This window comes from Barbus barbus (assembly GCF_936440315.1).
Source record: "Barbus barbus genome assembly, chromosome: 43".
NCBI lineage: Eukaryota > Metazoa > Chordata > Actinopteri > Cypriniformes > Cyprinidae > Barbus > Barbus barbus.
The window spans coordinates 12,072,280-12,088,584 of NC_136721.1; the positions used below are offsets into that span (position 1 = coordinate 12,072,280).

A 16,305-nucleotide genomic window follows, 5' to 3' on the forward strand; every position below is an offset into this window, starting at 1 on the left:
CGTTTTAATTTAAATATTCACTGATTTAAAAAAATATATCCACAGTTAAGAACTCTGTAGAATAATTTTTCTAACAGACATATTCAAACGAAATTATGTATTTTGTAACTCGCTAAAAGTAATCACTATATTCAAAGAGGATTACTCACATTAATTGTATTCATATACATTTTATATAATGTGCTCAATCTTTTAAAAATGATGCATACAATTTTAGATGCATATACTGTAAGCATAATTCTCTCAGCCTGCAGTGTTGATTATCTCAGCAATGTGAAGTGAAGGTTTCCTCCCCTTATGGGAGAAGGTTACAGAAAAGCGGATGTAGCAATTTTCTCTCATTCTTTCCAGTCAACAGACTGAGTCTTTTACCAAAGGAATGATTTGCAGTCTATATGCAACAGGATCTATCTTGCCAAATAAAAAAGTAACCATAAAATTGATAATCAGAGGGCAAATTTCACTCCTGGCATTTTCTTCACCTTCTTCTCCCTAATCAATGCAGTATTATGTTTGATTACGGCTATTATTCACTCAGTGTAAACTAAAGGAGACAGATTCAAAGGTTAAGGTCAGATATGCAGCGGAAAGATTTCTTTATCAAAATGTTTTTTTTATATTTTAAGATAAACACTACAAAACACATCTATATAGGTTCCATAAAGGTGGTGAAAAGATGTCATGCAACTCTGTCCCTTTGAGAAACCGAACTTATTAGTGTAAAATGGGTGCAGGGTAATGTTGAGCCACACGAAATTACCTTTGGTTGAAGGTTATAGGTGCAATGCAGTAGCTGTTCAGTCGCTTAATTCAGTTTTACACAAATGTAGCCTACATAAAAACATTGAATACTATGGATATTGCTGGCTGTATGACAGATTGCTTCAGAGTTGAGATGTGTTCCCCAGTTGTAAGCTGCTTTGGATAAAATTATCTGCAATATCACATAAAATGCATATATAAAATGCAAGGAAAACTAGTTTTTTCCTCTCATTATGTGCAGTTACTGTGTAGTTTTTAAATACTAACATTGAATTCTCACAAAAAAAGGAACATTTAATTTGAAAAGAGCACATTTTTGGCCACTGGATACATCCGCTTGCAAACTCCCCCACCCCCCTTTCTTCTTCTTTCTTCATCTTCTTCTTCCCCTTCTTGTGTTTATTCGCCTATTTGAAGGCAAAAACTGTATGTTATTATAATATAATAAATGTTTGCTCACAGTGATATGACAATATGCTTAGTTTTGTGGATTGATTTTATTTTCTGTTTTGCAAATTAACAAAGGATGACGGGATGAGTAATGTTTTTGTTGTTGTTGTTGTTTAAATTGGATATTACACTTAGCTAATAATTTAATAAAGTTATAGCAGGATCTTGGAAACGGCACGGATTTTCCTGGAGATATCTAACTGGAGAACATGGAATTATGTTACAAAGCACATTATTGTAGGCTGTTCCACCTGCAGCGTAGAAAATGAAAGCACGTGACCGAAACCATAGCAGGTGAGGAGATTTATTTGCTTATGTTTCTCGAGACTGCGTGGCGGAAGTCTGCTTAAATGTCATACGGCCAGTTCCGTGAAGGACAATTCCCTTTTAACTCCCATTCACAGACATAGCAGCAACATATTTATTTGGTGGGGCAAATTAGACTTTTGCGTCAAATATGGGCTCTTTTTTAAATGTGTTTAAATGTGTATTGTTGTGTTCTTTGTCTCATTCCCACCCAGGTGTGAAATACATTAACTTTTAAGTTTTTAAAAATCATTCGCGAAGACGGAACCCAAAATCACGTGACCATAATCTACCAAATCCCTGGCTCTGCAGTGACCTTCCATTGTTCATTTCCCTTGAACGTCTGTTCTTTCCTTTGAGAAAACAGGGCAGAAGGAAGCAGGTCAGGTTTCTGGCGCTGCATTCATTTTATAGTAGGCTATACAAACACCTATAGTTAATGACTAAAATTTAGTTTCTAAAATTATTGTTTTATTGAAATGTATTAATTTATACATAGATTATTCGTTCACAATATATATATATATATATATATATATATATATATATATGTAGTATTATGTATAGGCTATACATGAGTAAAATATTTAGTCTAAAACAGGTTTCATTACAGTTCATGATTATTTACATAAATTTAAAAAGCAAATCCCATTAATTTCTTTGGGCCTTTAAGTAAAAAAATAAATGCCTGTTGCATAAACCTACGAAATAATTTCCAGAGATCGATATACATGAAGTGTCGTCTATTATGTGTGCTATCTAACATTTTCTTTTTTGCTATTTTTTTTCCCATTGTGTGTGTCCCTTCTGCATGTACCCTCACCATGGTGACTGTGATCATTAGCTGCTTTATCTCCACTGCTGGGTTGCCTATAGCAGCAGGAGACGTGGAGGAGGATGAAGCTCTCACTCTGTCACTTTCTCTTTAGATGCACATAAACAACTAGTTGGCCCTCTTATGTTGTCTGAAATAAGAGAGGGGACTGTGAAAGAAGTTAACCCTAAATTACCCTCACTGATGAAACTAGGGTGTAACTACAGTAGCCTATGTCCTGTAAATGTGGCAAAGCATGTTGAATTATTGATTACTTTGAACCAAGAAAGTTATACAAACCATTCAATGCTCCCAACAAAATAGGTTTTAAAGTGTAATAGGCCTAAATGGTCTTTAAACTTTCCATAATGTTTTTATTTGAGGATCTTATTGATAACACTGTCATGCTTCTTCTTTTCATTTTCTACTGCCTATATTTGCTGTGGAATATTTTGTCTTGTGTTAATTTAGTCATGCCATTGTGTGTAGACTTCCCCTTAATTTGGCTTTCTGCATGTCAAAACGTCCTCTTTGTTTGTAGGGCAAGGTTAAATTATATTAAATATTGTCAGGTCTAATACAAAGGTCATTGTTGTTACGGGGCTGACGAGACGTGAGACGTGCGGATCCATGTGCAAAGCTTTATTAAAAAACATGGTCAGAAAACAGGCAGGGTCAGAGATCGGCAAACAGGTATGGCAAGGGCAAGACAGAGCAATCCGTGGAGCAAGCGTGGGTCGACGATCAGCGAACAGTATCCAAAGGGGCAAGGCAGAGAGATAATCCAGAGACGAGAGCGATAATCCAAACGGGGAGCGAACAGAGTCCAAACGGCAAGGCAAAGGGGTAAATCCAGGAAACAAAGGCAGGGTCAGACACGGCAAGATAAACAAGGCAAGGCAAGGCAAGGCAAGACTAAGACTATGGCTATGGCTATGGCTATGGCTATGGCTCTGTAAAGTAGCTATCGCTTGGGGAGTGATAAATGCTAAACAATACTCGGCCCTGAGCAAGAGCAAGTCCCAGGCTTATATGGTGTGTGGTGGTGATTGAAATGATGATCAGGTGTGGGCGAGATAGTGAACAGCTGTGCATGTCGTCAGTGCAATGTATTGTGGGAACTGTAGTCCAGTGTGCTGTACGAGTCCATGTGGGGAGTGAGTGACATCTGGTGGCGAGTAACGGAAGAGCATGGCCAGGATTCGTGACAATTGTATTGAAAGGATTGTGCCAATTTTGTTATTGAGAACGTTGGTGGGAGCTTGCTTTTAAGATGATATGAAAATCTTCCACATCCATTTCACAGTCTACATTCAGATGGCTTTTGTAACATTTATATAAAGAATTGATATCAGCTGATAAACTTAAAATGCAAAACTTCAGTTCTCATTTGCTTAGGCAGAGGTGTTTTGACATAGGCCTAAACATTGCCATTTATCACTTAAAATATTCAAGTGATAAAGTTTGATTTAAAATTATAATGTTTAATAATAAATGTCTGGATATTTCTGAATTAAGATACTAATTCTTAATTGAATTAACCCTTATGTTGTGTTCTGGGTTTTATTTTATTTTTTTGACCCAGAAAGGATTTTCTTTCCCATTGCACTAAAAATAGTTGACTTTGTTCATGCAGCATACACCACCATCATCATCATCAACAATTTTTTGTCCCCACCTTGTTACACCTTGTTCATGGTAAAAATAAATAAATAAATAACAAGCTTACAAAAAAACATATTGGATTATTGTATTGGATTTTGTATAATGATAATAATAATAATAACTTTTATTATTATTACTATCATTATATTATAAATAGATAATAAGAAATAAGCTGTTTTTGTACTCTTGGAACACCAAATTAAATGATTTTCAGCAAAAAGGGTTAAGAAACTGTATCGGGCTTATCCTAATGTAAGTTTAAAAACATTTTTTCCATTTAAATTGTCTAGCTTTTATAAACGATCAGTTCTTTTCTTTGCAATGTATTAAAGAAAACATTGTAAATTATAAAGGCTGTTGTCGTGGTCTGTGGCGCCACTCTCTGGTCATCCTGGTCCATTAGCAGTGTTTACTGATTTATCCAAATATATTTTCCTCTCTTTGTTTTATCTTCCCCTACTTTAATTTATTGCCTCTCGTGTACGTGCATAGTCACACACTAAATAATATTTCCGAAAGTTGTGGCATCTTCGCAGACGCACGACGTAGTGACATCACGAACAGTCTGGGTTGCCATTGCCGTTTATTTTAAGCTTCTTCAGGATGCTGTTGTTTTTTTCACTAAGTTGCTTATAAATATCATATTAAACAATTTCATATAAACACAATCACGTTTTTAGGATTGTTAGTGCTCAAACTACCCGAATGATGTGTATGCGTATTAGTAACTTATAGATGTGAGTGCAAAAGAGCGATTGATTTAGCTGCCTAGTGTATGTAAAACATTTTGTTTTTGCAAAACAACTGGAAATACATTTTAGCTTCAGATAAGTATTTAGTGTATGTTTTGTACATGTTTCAATTATACATTTATTGTTTATTTTATTTTTCAAGAGAGATCTGGCAACATTGTGGTGCGGTTTCCCTAGTGTTAGCAAAACATCATCACGACCTTTGAAGGGGCCAAACGCGGTCGAATGAATGAAGCCCGGACAGAGGTTTTAGCATGTCAAATTTTGCCATGAGTGCCCTGTGCCGTATTTTAACTAGGGGAGTGTATTGCGGCCCGTCGTCTTGTTTATCTGTACCGGGACGTCGTGATTTCTGCAGCGGAGTCTCGAGACTGGACCGTACTGGCAGCGATAGCTTGCGAGCCGCCAGGTGTTGCTCCTTTAATGTTCCTGTTCAAAGACTGTTAATTACACAGGACTACATGTGTGAGAGAGGGCTGTTGCATTAAACAGCTCCTTAATTTATTGTAAAGTAGATGCTTATGCATTCTGTACCGCATTAGCAAATTAGCCAGGTGTAGGTAACTTAGTTTTATTAAAAAGGAAAAAAGAGTCAAACCAAAGCAAAAATGACTAATTATACACGTTATGTTCTGTTTTGGCTATTTACAGGTGATGGTCACATAAATAAAATTATACATTAGATAGAACTCTATTGTTATGATTCTATAAACAAGGTCATGTGTCCAGTCAACACATATCTCAAAATATAACCTGTTATTAAATCCTGATCTCTTATGAAAGCATGCTGTCATAACTGTCAATGTTTTTTGATTGTGTGATAGTCTTCATCTTTGTCTGCTTTGCTCTCTCCTAGCCCTGTAAATTTGACCTATGATGTGTTTGATGGGAAAGGAGACAGCACGCCATTGGTGTTTCTTCATGGTTTATTTGGGAGCAAATCAAACTTTCACTCCATAGCCAAGTCCCTGGTTCAGCGGACTGGCAGGAAGGTATGCCTCGGGTTTCTCCAGTGGTTTAGAGGTGCTGTGGGTGTCAGAAAAGTCTGTGTGAGTGTCCTGACTGTACTTTGTCTAGTTAGGTGCTGACAGTAGATGCTCGCAACCATGGCAAAAGCCCACACAGTCCTGTCTTGACCTATGAAGCAATGACTCACGATCTGACGCATCTGCTTGGACAGCTGCACATTGGGAAGTGTGTCCTGATTGGACACAGCATGGGCGGCAAGGTTGCAATGACAACAGCTTTGTCACAGGTATTACATGCTGTATAATTATTTTTTGCTTGTGTGTATCATATTGAAACATCTTTTAGGCCTTTTATAAGCCTAAGGGTCAATGACATGACATTCATGATGTATTAATTTATGCAAATATGCATAAAAATGCAATTCATGCATACAGTGACTTCAATGCATTCCTTATATGATGTCTTTAAATTTATGAATTAAAATTAATTTTGGTCTTTTTAAGGGGCATGAAGTCAAAAACTGCATGGTGATACAATTGTCAGATCACAACGAAGATAAAAAAAGACATTTAAGTAGTATGACATAATTATTTAATATCATTAATAGTTTTAGTATTATTTTAGCAGTCAAATAGTTTTTGTTTTTTTCTGCCAAATCAAAATCATGCGGTAAAGCCAACATGCAGAAACATGTGACCCTCATTACTGTGTGCCAAGTTTGATAAGTCAAATAAAAAATATCTTATAATTTTACATTTTCATGACAAAACAATGTTAGCTTGGGTTATAGAAGTCATAAATGTCATGTTATTAAAAATACCATGAAAATAGATCTTAAGCGAGGATGCATTAAAATTGTATCTTTACATTACAAAATTTAAATAAAATTAAGATAAATAAATTACATTTTTTTTTATTAAGTTTATAAAGTTGAACACACACATGCATATATAATATATTTTAATATTTGTTATATTTTTTAATAGATTTTTTTAAAGATATGTACAAGTACTTGTATTCAAAGTCTAAGGATATGTTATTACTTTTTTATTATTTTGTCTCTCTATCTAATTCAGCCTAGTTTAGTGGAACGTTTGGTGGTCGTGGACATTAGTCCCTCTCTGACTTCAGTCCACACCAGTTTCCATGCCTACATTCAGGCAATGAAAGAGGTGAAGATAGCCAGTAATATCCCACGTTCCACAGCACGAAGACTGGCTGAAGATCAGCTCAGGAAGTTAGTTAAGGTAACCATATTAACTAGAACAGTTTGGACTTTTATCAGTTATTTTTTTTATAGTTTGTGTTGTTTTTATTGCAATTCTAGAATAAATCACCCACATTTATGTTGTTTGCAGGAGCGTTCAGTGCGTCAGTTCCTCCTCACTAACCTGGAGGAGCAAAATGGTCACTACGGCTGGAGGATTAACCTGGAAGCCATCTCAAACCACCTAGAAGACATCATGGGTTTTCCTAATTTTATTAACAGCTATGAGGGTCCAACTCTTTTCTTGGGTGGCAGTAGTTCAGCCTACATAAGGTAATTTTAAACCACTACTTGTACACATGTGCTAACTCAATCTCTTTCTATTACTTGAGAATATTTGAATGTCTTAAATGCATGTTTATTTAAGCATACATCTGTTTTCTTGCTATGGACCCCTTGTTATTCTCTTAGCTCGGAAGATTACCCTGAAATCCAGAGGCTCTTTCCTTGTGTTGATATCCAGTACATCCCAGATGCCAGTCACTGGATTCATGCTGACAAGCCTTTGGATTTCATCAGCTCCATAATAACCTTCTTACAATCATAGTCCTTGTCTCAGGAAAGGATAGGCACAGGTGGGCCTAATCATAACGGCGCAGTGAATGAATTGTAAGGGTATGGACCAAGATGACTTTTAATGAGTTAAAGCTAGCCTCTTACCTTATAATGCACAACTGAATCGTTACATAATTCCTATAGTGTAATAATTAGTGTATTCGTTTGTTAATGTGGTATTTGCACTGTGGCTTAACATAGTACTTTAAATGCAATTCTATCAAAAGGATATGTAGAAATCTGTCCATGACTTTCAATCAAGGACATTTGTTTGTAGCTCTCAAGTGTAACAATGTACATAAGAGTGGATCCAGTGGCTTTAAAAAACTAAATACTTTACCGTCATGAAATATAATTTTTTTCAATATTATGAATTGAATTTTTTAATTATACTAAATTATAATTGGACTAGATTTATATTTTTCCTTTTTTTAATATATTAAGTTTTTAAGCATATTGTTGACATGGACACCCTTTCGCTGTTCTCTGATAACAAACACAAAGATGTCTATGCAACAGTGTGTGACTTATTTAACGGTTTCAAGCCGTCATCTTGTGGGAAGTCGTGGCCTAATGGTTAGAGAGTCAGACTCGTAACCCACCAAAGGTTGCGAGTTTGAGTCGCGGGCCGGCAGGGATTGTAGGTGGGGGGAGTGAATGTCCAGCGCTCTCTCCACCCTCAATACCACGACTAAGGTGCCCTTGAGCAAGGCACTGAACCCCCAACTGCTCCACGGGCACCGCAGCATAAATGGCTGCTCACTGCTCTGGGTGTGTGTTCACGGTGTGTGTGTGTTCACTGCTGTGTGTGTGCACTTTGGATGGGTTAAATGCAGAGCACGAATTCCTAGTATGGGTTACCATACTTGGTCGTATGTCACTTCACTTCACTTAAGGTCCGATAAGACCACAAAACTTTGACGTACAGCCAAGGCCGTGTTTGAATTTTTACTCTTTTTCTGCAAACAAAAAATTGAATAGTTTGAGAAATGTTTTAATTAATGCTATAGGGCATAATAGATTAGCTTTCTTTGTTGTTTAAAAACTGTTGAGCCTGTGTTATAAATTAAGTGTTTTATTAAAACAGTTTTGTATGGCTTTACAACAAACAAAGATGCTGCAATGTTACCAAGACACCTTTCAGAGCATCAAGAGTTATGAAATCAGGTACTACATTTCTGTTAAATACAACTGTTTTACTAGAAATCTTTCTTTTTTGGCCCTGGGTCCTTTTTCTTTTAAGCCCCTTGTTCTGTGTTTTAAAACTAGTTCTGTGCATTTAACGAATAATCAATAAACAGATCAAATACATAAGCATGTGATTAACAAAACCAGTTTTGGTGCTTGTTCGACTATTAGACGCAGCACAGATATGTTAGTGTGATTTATCACAGAGAACAATGTGCCTACCTCCGCACACTGTTTGTCCTTTAATCTTGGTAGGTTTATTAGTTATCTGTAGGTTTATCACTATTATGAATAGTTATTGACGTACCAAAGCAGGGGTTTATGGAAAGATTTTCCTTGACCGGTGGTGTGCTGACATTATGTGGCACACATTTAAGAATAAACGTACACATACTGTTTTTAGCAGTCTTTAGTATAAAAACTGCTGTTACAAGGGGATATTTTTGTTCATTGTGAAAGTGTCGATGTTTGTAAATGATGAGTATTTTGTATATTCGTATACAGTACTGGTTATATAAATGTATACTATATGAAATATATATTTATGATTACAATATCGTAATGATTGATAAATCAAGAAATATGCTGCAAAATGACATATCCTTAATGTCAGTGTGTGTTTTCTCATGTCACGTAATAATTGTAGTGAATGTGTATGGTGGAACACTAGAGTCATAGCACTGCCATTGCTTGTTATGCGTCACACACAATTTGTTGTGTATTTGTGTTTACATGGAACTGTATCTTTCAGAATTAAGTTTTCAAAAGAAAGTCTTAGAAAATCCAGTAATGTTACTAGAATGTTTATTCAAAGCTGTTTAGTTTTTAATAGTGTTCTCAAAACATCAGCACAAAAACATTCTTCATGGAGTGTTTTTTTCTTCCCCCTGAAGTAGCGTTGTTGGATGTTCGTGTAACATTTGTAAACGTTACTAATTGTTTTGGAATTTTCAGAGAACATTCAAAAGTAACGTTTTCATAATGTTTACGATTGATAAAACGGAATGTTCACTTAAGTTGGACTTTTTGAACAGCTAGAAAACATTCAGAATATTTTAATAACTTAATGTTAGCATTGGCAAAACATTATTAGAACTTGTTTTTGTTAGCTGGGTACTTCATTCTGCTAGATAAAAACACTGACTTGGGTCTGTATTGATCCTGTGAATTTGTTTTGTTTTAAGATTTTGCCTGAACTTTTAGCAATTCAGTGGGCTGTTTTATAAAGTTAGATTAACTCAAAACATTTTGATTTTAAATCCCTCATTCTTCCTTATGAAACAGCCCTTTGATTTGAAGAATGCACATGTATGCAATACTAAAGAGATGAATCAGTTTAGAACGTAATGCGCAGACATTAATGATGTTTTTTTTTTTAACAATATAGTATCTGATTAGCATATTCAGAAAGTACTGATATTAATATATAGAATTTGGATTTGTGATCTTGGCACTCACAGTACTTGATATATTTCCATTGTACGTAATGTATACTTTAACTAAATTAGAGAGTCAAACTTATTCTTGTGGCATCATGCAGTATTGTTTGTTTGTTTGTTTGAAACTGTACGTAACTAAATGTATTGTTACTATTTGATACACAGTGATATTGGTTCTTTGTTTTATTGATCTAATTTCATGAAAGAGAGTGTGGTCATTCAGGCAGTAACGGTATGAGTCCATGCTGAGCAGTTTGTATGGTTGTATTGCCTTTGCATGCTAGAGTGTGTCTGTGTGCAGATTTGTAACTACTCAATAAATGTACAAGTCTTCAACCTGCTTATGTGATTGATTTGCACCGCCTTAACAGATATTTTTACCACATATACAATGCTGTAATTCCACTGCTATATTCTGGGGCAGCAGTCATTGTGAGTAAACACTTGTTCTTTTCTCATTTTCAAACTTTCCATTTAGGAAATTGTTTGGGAAAAGTAGTACACATGAGGTGATGTTGCAGCTGCAGTTTCCTTCCAAAGTTGGCTGCACATTTACTTAGCAGCTAAACTGTTATTTAATTCATAGTAATGCTAAAATATTACAATTTTGAAAGAAAAATATGTTGTTTTGCACAGCAACCATCATGCATAGGTAAAATGGGGTGGTTACATATGTGGATATGCAGGAAATATCAACTGTTAGTAAACTTTATGTTGGTTGGTGGAAACGGATACTACCATACTTCCTAGATCTAATTATAAAGTAGAACTGTTTGTCACTTACACTACTGTTAAAAAGTTTGTGGGTTTTTTTATTTTTATAAATTAATACTTTTATTCCTCAAGAATGCATTAAATTGATCAAAAGTGACAGTAAAAATATTTTTAATATTACAAAGGTTTTTTATTTCAAATTAATGCTGTTCTTTTAAACTTTATATTCAACAAAGAATCCTGTTTGTAGTTTCCACAAAAATATAATGCAACACAAATGGATCATGTGACACAGAAAATGTAGCTTTGCCATCACTGGAAGAAATTACTTTTTAAAATATATTCAAATTGATTTTTTTATTGTAATATTTTACAACATTATTGTTTTTATTGTATTTAAAAAAAAAAAACGTACTGACCACAAACTTTTGAACGGTAGTGCAAATGGCCCTTGAGCTTATTAAAACCCAATGTGAATTAATAATTAATAAAGTAAAAAACTGGGGCCCTTATAAATCAGTCTTAAATTGTATATTGTTGTCTCTGTCACCTTTATTCCCTTTTCTTAATATATTACTAGGAAGTTCATGACTGCAGGTCAACAAAACCCTTAAAGATTCTCAGCACAGCAGTCACATTAATATATTCTCTACAGTGTAACGCACGTCCATAACATAGTTCAAATGTGTCAAAACATTATTCATAATATTATTTACATCCTTAGGATTGATGTACAAAATGAGGTGAGGCAATATGATTAAAATCATTGAACAATCACAGAGATGTGAGATCATCTGAAACAGCCTCATCAGTCCAAAGAAACTGTTTGAAAATTGTCCTCTTTGTCACTCCTTTGTGCCAGAGACTCGACAAGTCCTTGTCTTCCTCGTCTGAACTTGTCTTTCCATTTCAGTGTTCCTGCAGGTGATGGAGACTGGGGGGTCGGGACAGAGGTGTGTATCATGGAGGAGTAATCAGGTTTGGGAGGAAGGGGCTTATTTGTGCGCCACAGAACACCGAACCCTCTAGACTTCTTCTGAGCCTGTTCTTCCTGCTGCTGTCTGAGGAGCTGGTGATGAAGAATGGTCTGTACATCATCCTGTAAGAGACGTGACACAGTTCACTGACTGCACACCTGATTTTAAGTATATCCATGTGGAAAAACAACATGGCCAAATCACATCCATGAGTGTTTTCAAAAGTTTGCTGGAAAACCAGACAGAATCCAGATGGCAGCACAGGGTTCAGATCTAACAGTCCTGCAGAGATCCAGCCCTGGCAGGTGTTGATGGGATAGTTGACCCAAAAATGAAAATTAGAGTTATATTTAAAAAATGATGTAGAACATGGGCAAACGCAGTGACGAATGTGGACGCGCAGAGGAGAGCGCAAAACAAAACACCGGTCACGAATTAGAAGTACAAAACTAGGATTTGTAAAGAAAAATGTTGGAGGATTTTGATATAAGCCAAAAGAGGAGACTGGTTTTCATTTGCTGTAAACAAAACTTGATTCCCGTGAGACTAGCATATTCTCACCGGAAATTAGATTACGGTTTATAAAGTTTTAAATATGGATATTCTTCTTACAAAAATGTATTGGTTTGCTTCAGGAGGCCTTTATTAACCCCCTGGACCCATATGGAGTGCTTTTTATGATGGATGGAAGCACTTTATTGGACTTCAAAATCTTAAACCCTATTTACTGCCATTATAAAGCTTAGAAGAGCCAGGGCATTTTTTTTTTAAATATAACTCTTATTATATTTGGCTGAGAGAGGCAAGTCATATTGACCTAGAGGGTGAGTAAATCATGGAGTAATTTTCATTTTTGGGTGAAGTATCCTTTTAAATTAATATTGAATTGTGTATTTTCTAGAATTTTTGTAAAAAATCTTTACTCAATAAAGACTCCAAAAATTCACTTTGTCTGTCAAAATAAACATGTCTGTTTGGTTTTTACCATTTTAAAATGAGCTAGACCAGACATGAAAAAACACAGAAACAAAATCTAATATTTCTAGGTAATTAATGTTAATATTTTCTTTCCTTCTTATTTTAAACAAATATTCAAAAGCATTTTTATTGATCATTAAATGTGCAATTAAACATACTTTCCAGGCCTCCACCTCTATAGACAGTTCTAGTCGATTCTGAACAGCTTCCAAAAGTTGGTTGTTCAGTGTCATCAGTTCGTTCTTGCTTTTCAGTAGCTCAGTCTCCATTGCTCGTTTCCTGCAATAAGATAAAAACTGATTCATACGCCAAAAACCAAAAGTGTGTTATCAGCTAGCAGATTTATTTCATAACACAAAATAATTAGTGTTAGAGATCAACTGATCTCACTTTGCAATGGCTTCATCTCTGTCCAGTAGAGCTTGCTGTAATATGGCAGTATCTTCCCCAGACTTATTTCCCTGTAAATGGCAGTAGATTTGTTTTAAAGGACACCTATTAAGCTTTTTTATTATACCTTTCCTTTAATGTGTAATACAGTTGTTTGTGCATGTAAACTATTGGTAAAGTTACAAAGCGCAAAGTCCATGCCAAAGGGAGTTAATGTCACCAACAGAAAAAAAAGTCCTGAAACACCTTGTTAGTTCTGCCATTAAATAAGTGTTTGACCAGTAAACACCAGACTAGGCCAGCTGACAATAAAAGCAAACTGGGCTTTTGGAAAAGTGGCCTTTAAATCACGTAAGTGTATTCTATCAGACCTCAAAATGAAACTATGACCTTGTAAATAAACATAATATGGGCAATTAAAAATTTTCTACAATTGTTCAGACAATAGTAGGAGCAAGCAATGGTTACGCAAGGCCTATAGGAATAGAATGGAGGTATGTGCATATTCAGAAAGGAGGCGTGTCCCATATGAGCTGATGGGCGTGGTTCAAGCTCACCTGAGAGGTGTGGTTAACAGCGAGTGTCCGGGCCACTTCCTGCAGTTGAAGCAGTGCCTTGTCTAAAGGATTGGTTTGGGATGGCTGATTAACTTCTGCTGACTCTAAATCTGTCAGAGGGAGTAGCAGCTTTACAACCGACTGAATCTCCTCTGCCACCTAGAAACACCACAGAAACAATGAAGATGCAATTAGGACAAACCCTGCTTGCATAAATTAAAGCACAGTCCAGTCTGTTATAAACTGCCATCACTTATAAGAGGGTGTTGTAGGTTAAAGAACATTTACATAAAGTTGAGACTCACCCGGTGTCTGTTTTCACTCCAGCCGGGTCCGCTATCATTCTGCTGTTGTAGTCTATCCACCTGTGCCTTGAGCTTTAGACTGCGCTGCCGAGATAATTCCACTTCCCTTTTCACATGCTTCAGCTGCCGCCATAGAGAGAGTGTTACATGAGCACAACATACAAGCTTCTATTGACATACTGTATGGTTCATATAGCTACACTTGTGGTGCATGTTTAGGTCCGCTCAGAATGATATCAGACTGACATATATCTGCAAACATAAACACAGAACATCTTGTGCCTTTTACAACCTTGCTATTCTGGATTCTCAAAAAACTGAGACAGGTGGAATCCAGCCATTCGGGCAAAACTAACAGGAAACATTCTGAACCAAATCTGAGATGACCTTTACTTCCTATAGTGTGAACTGATTTGGTTACTTAAATCTTTGGACTAAATGTTTCAAATGTCTGAGTGCGGTATGTCAAAAATGTCTGCATTGTTTCAGTTTTAGTCAAACAGGCATCATTAGGGAAACATAAATTCAGCAAGAAAAACCCACATTCCATTGACAGTTTGTCAATGTCCTGGACATGGATTTGCACATAAATAAAAGATGAAAACATGCATGTTCATTATTAGTGCTGAAGAGTCTTTAAAAAGAATTTGGCTGAATGTAGAAAAAGCTAAATAACTTTTCTTTGGCCATCTGGTCCTTTCATTGACCTGGCCCTTTTTTGTTGTTGTTGTTTGTTTGGTTCTTCAATGATGACATTTAAAAATCTCAAAATAACATTTCTGATCACTTCAAACTGTTTCTGTGCTCCTCTGGCAGAGATGTGCTCATCAGTCACTTTGTATTAACATCATAATCAAATAAAAACAAGTATTTAAAATGATTGGCATGAAGGTAGTGACAGCTAGTTTGAAGTGATTATTTGTCAGGAAACAATATGAATTACAGGCTATGTAAATAATGAATAAAGTATGTTAAAACCTTTTTATTTTACTTTTTTATGAGTCTGCCTGAGGGATAATTGTAAATAGGCATTCTGTTAAATATAGACATACAGTCAATTCTGTAAAATGTAATTTCAAAATGATTAAAAATATATTTAAAATATACAATACAATTAAAGTCATTAAAATTCTTGAAATTAAGTCTGAAATTTTAAATGTTTATGCATTTCTTAGAGTCTGGGTTGAGAAATAAGTCAAATTCTGTGAAATTAAAAACGCTTTTAAAACGCTGTGAATTTAGGCAAAATAAATAAAATGTAATTAAAGCTATAAATATATTTTCCTTAAAATAGGCTAATCACAGGGACAGAGAGGTGCGCCCAATTGAAGAATCACCATTATACAGCTAATTTCCCCTTTGTTTATTTTTCCCCCCTTAGTTGATATGAATTCACTGATTTGAATCACTGTATTCATAACAAGCATGACTCACCGTGGCAGCCACCGGGCTGGACACTCGTCTGCGCAGTGGGCTTCCACTCCGGAGCAGATCCGGTAACGCTTCATTTAAATATGTCCGAGCGGGGTTCTGGGGCGCGTTTGGGTCAGATTGTTCGACCACAGTCATCAAGCGCGAGTCAACCGTTTGACCGGTCACAACTGTACGGCCACTGCTGTCATCCACTGCCAGCTGTTCTTGTAACTCATCCAGTGTGCACAGCGGCTCTCTGTCCGTGTCATGACTTGAAATTGAATCCTCATCGTCAGTTAATCGTCTGTGGACTTCCTCACTGGTCAGTGGTGACTCCAGTAGGTCCCTAAAAGTGTGCAAAGTTACTGGTGAATCTCTCCTATAGGTCTCCATTGTCATCTAAGAGCGGCCAGAGCTGAAATGCACGCTCTTATCAGGGGAGTGAAGACTGAAACTCAGATCAGGGAATGTCTTCAAACCAGTTTTTCAAGTCTTTTGACGCTCAGAAATGTCAGGTGTGTCAACAACCAGGGTTTGACATCACAGAGGGTTTTACCTGTGGGACTGAGGCGTGTTCAAGCATGTCTGTGAAATAACGTCCTTTGATTATGTTAAGCTTTGAACACAACACTTAGACTATAATTAAATCTGCCTATGAGAGAAGTGGAAGCTAGAGAAAGAAATTGCATGCATATTATACAGGCTAAATGAAATGCTGCTAACATGATCAGATATGTCTAAAGTAAACACATGGGTACAAGCTGTTCCGTTTGGCTATGCCCTCACCCTTACTCAAATAACAGC

The 16,305-nt window shown here is 36.1% G+C and overlaps 2 protein-coding genes across 3 annotated transcripts; one reads left to right on the forward strand and one right to left on the reverse strand.

Moving 5' to 3' along the window:
* The first annotated feature begins 4,913 nt into the window (after positions 1-4,913).
* On the forward strand, positions 4,914-10,506 carry LOC306862545 (sn-1-specific diacylglycerol lipase ABHD11). Of its 2 annotated transcripts, XM_079405401.1 has the most exons (6): positions 4,914-5,158; positions 5,606-5,741; positions 5,831-6,004; positions 6,795-6,965; positions 7,077-7,258; positions 7,397-10,506. In XM_079405401.1, exons 1-6 carry the CDS (start codon positions 5,004-5,006, stop codon positions 7,530-7,532), a joined length of 954 nt encoding a protein of 317 aa, XP_079261527.1. In that variant the 5' UTR covers positions 4,914-5,003; the 3' UTR covers positions 7,533-10,506. The 2 variants fall into 2 exon arrangements, with proteins under 2 accessions (XP_079261527.1, XP_079261526.1); XM_079405400.1 differs by having other exon boundaries at positions 6,795-7,258; positions 7,397-7,661.
* A 219-nt stretch (positions 10,507-10,725) lies between these two features.
* LOC306862544 (uncharacterized protein) lies at positions 10,726-15,951 on the reverse strand. Its single transcript, XM_079405399.1, has 6 exons — positions 15,523-15,951; positions 14,089-14,211; positions 13,784-13,942; positions 13,227-13,297; positions 12,995-13,115; positions 10,726-11,980 (listed from the first exon to the last, which is right to left on the reverse strand). The coding sequence occupies exons 1-6, from the start codon at positions 15,898-15,900 to the stop codon at positions 11,690-11,692; spliced, it is 1,143 nt and encodes a 380-aa protein (XP_079261525.1). The 5' UTR covers positions 15,901-15,951; the 3' UTR covers positions 10,726-11,689.
* Positions 15,952-16,305: the final 354 nt, after the last annotated feature.

What these genes read in the sequence shown, in the direction of transcription:
- LOC306862544 (XM_079405399.1), bottom strand. Translation starts at nt 15,900, where the DNA reads ATGACAATGGAGACCTATAGGAGAGATTCACCAGTAACTTTGCACACT. An exon ending in AGAGATGAAGCCATTGCAAA is followed by an intron (nt 13,116 to 13,226) that starts GTGAGATCAGTT and finishes ATCTTATTGCAG; the next exon opens with GAAACGAGCAATGGAGACTG. An exon ending in TAGAGGTGGAGGCCTGGAAA is followed by an intron (nt 11,981 to 12,994) that starts GTATGTTTAATT and finishes CGTCTCTTACAG; the next exon opens with GATGATGTACAGACCATTCT.
- LOC306862545 (XM_079405400.1), top strand. Translation starts at nt 5,004, where the DNA reads ATGTCAAATTTTGCCATGAGTGCCCTGTGCCGTATTTTAACTAGGGGA. An exon ending in TGACAACAGCTTTGTCACAG is followed by an intron (nt 6,005 to 6,794) that starts GTATTACATGCT and finishes TATCTAATTCAG; the next exon opens with CCTAGTTTAGTGGAACGTTT. An exon ending in AGTAGTTCAGCCTACATAAG is followed by an intron (nt 7,259 to 7,396) that starts GTAATTTTAAAC and finishes TTATTCTCTTAG; the next exon opens with CTCGGAAGATTACCCTGAAA.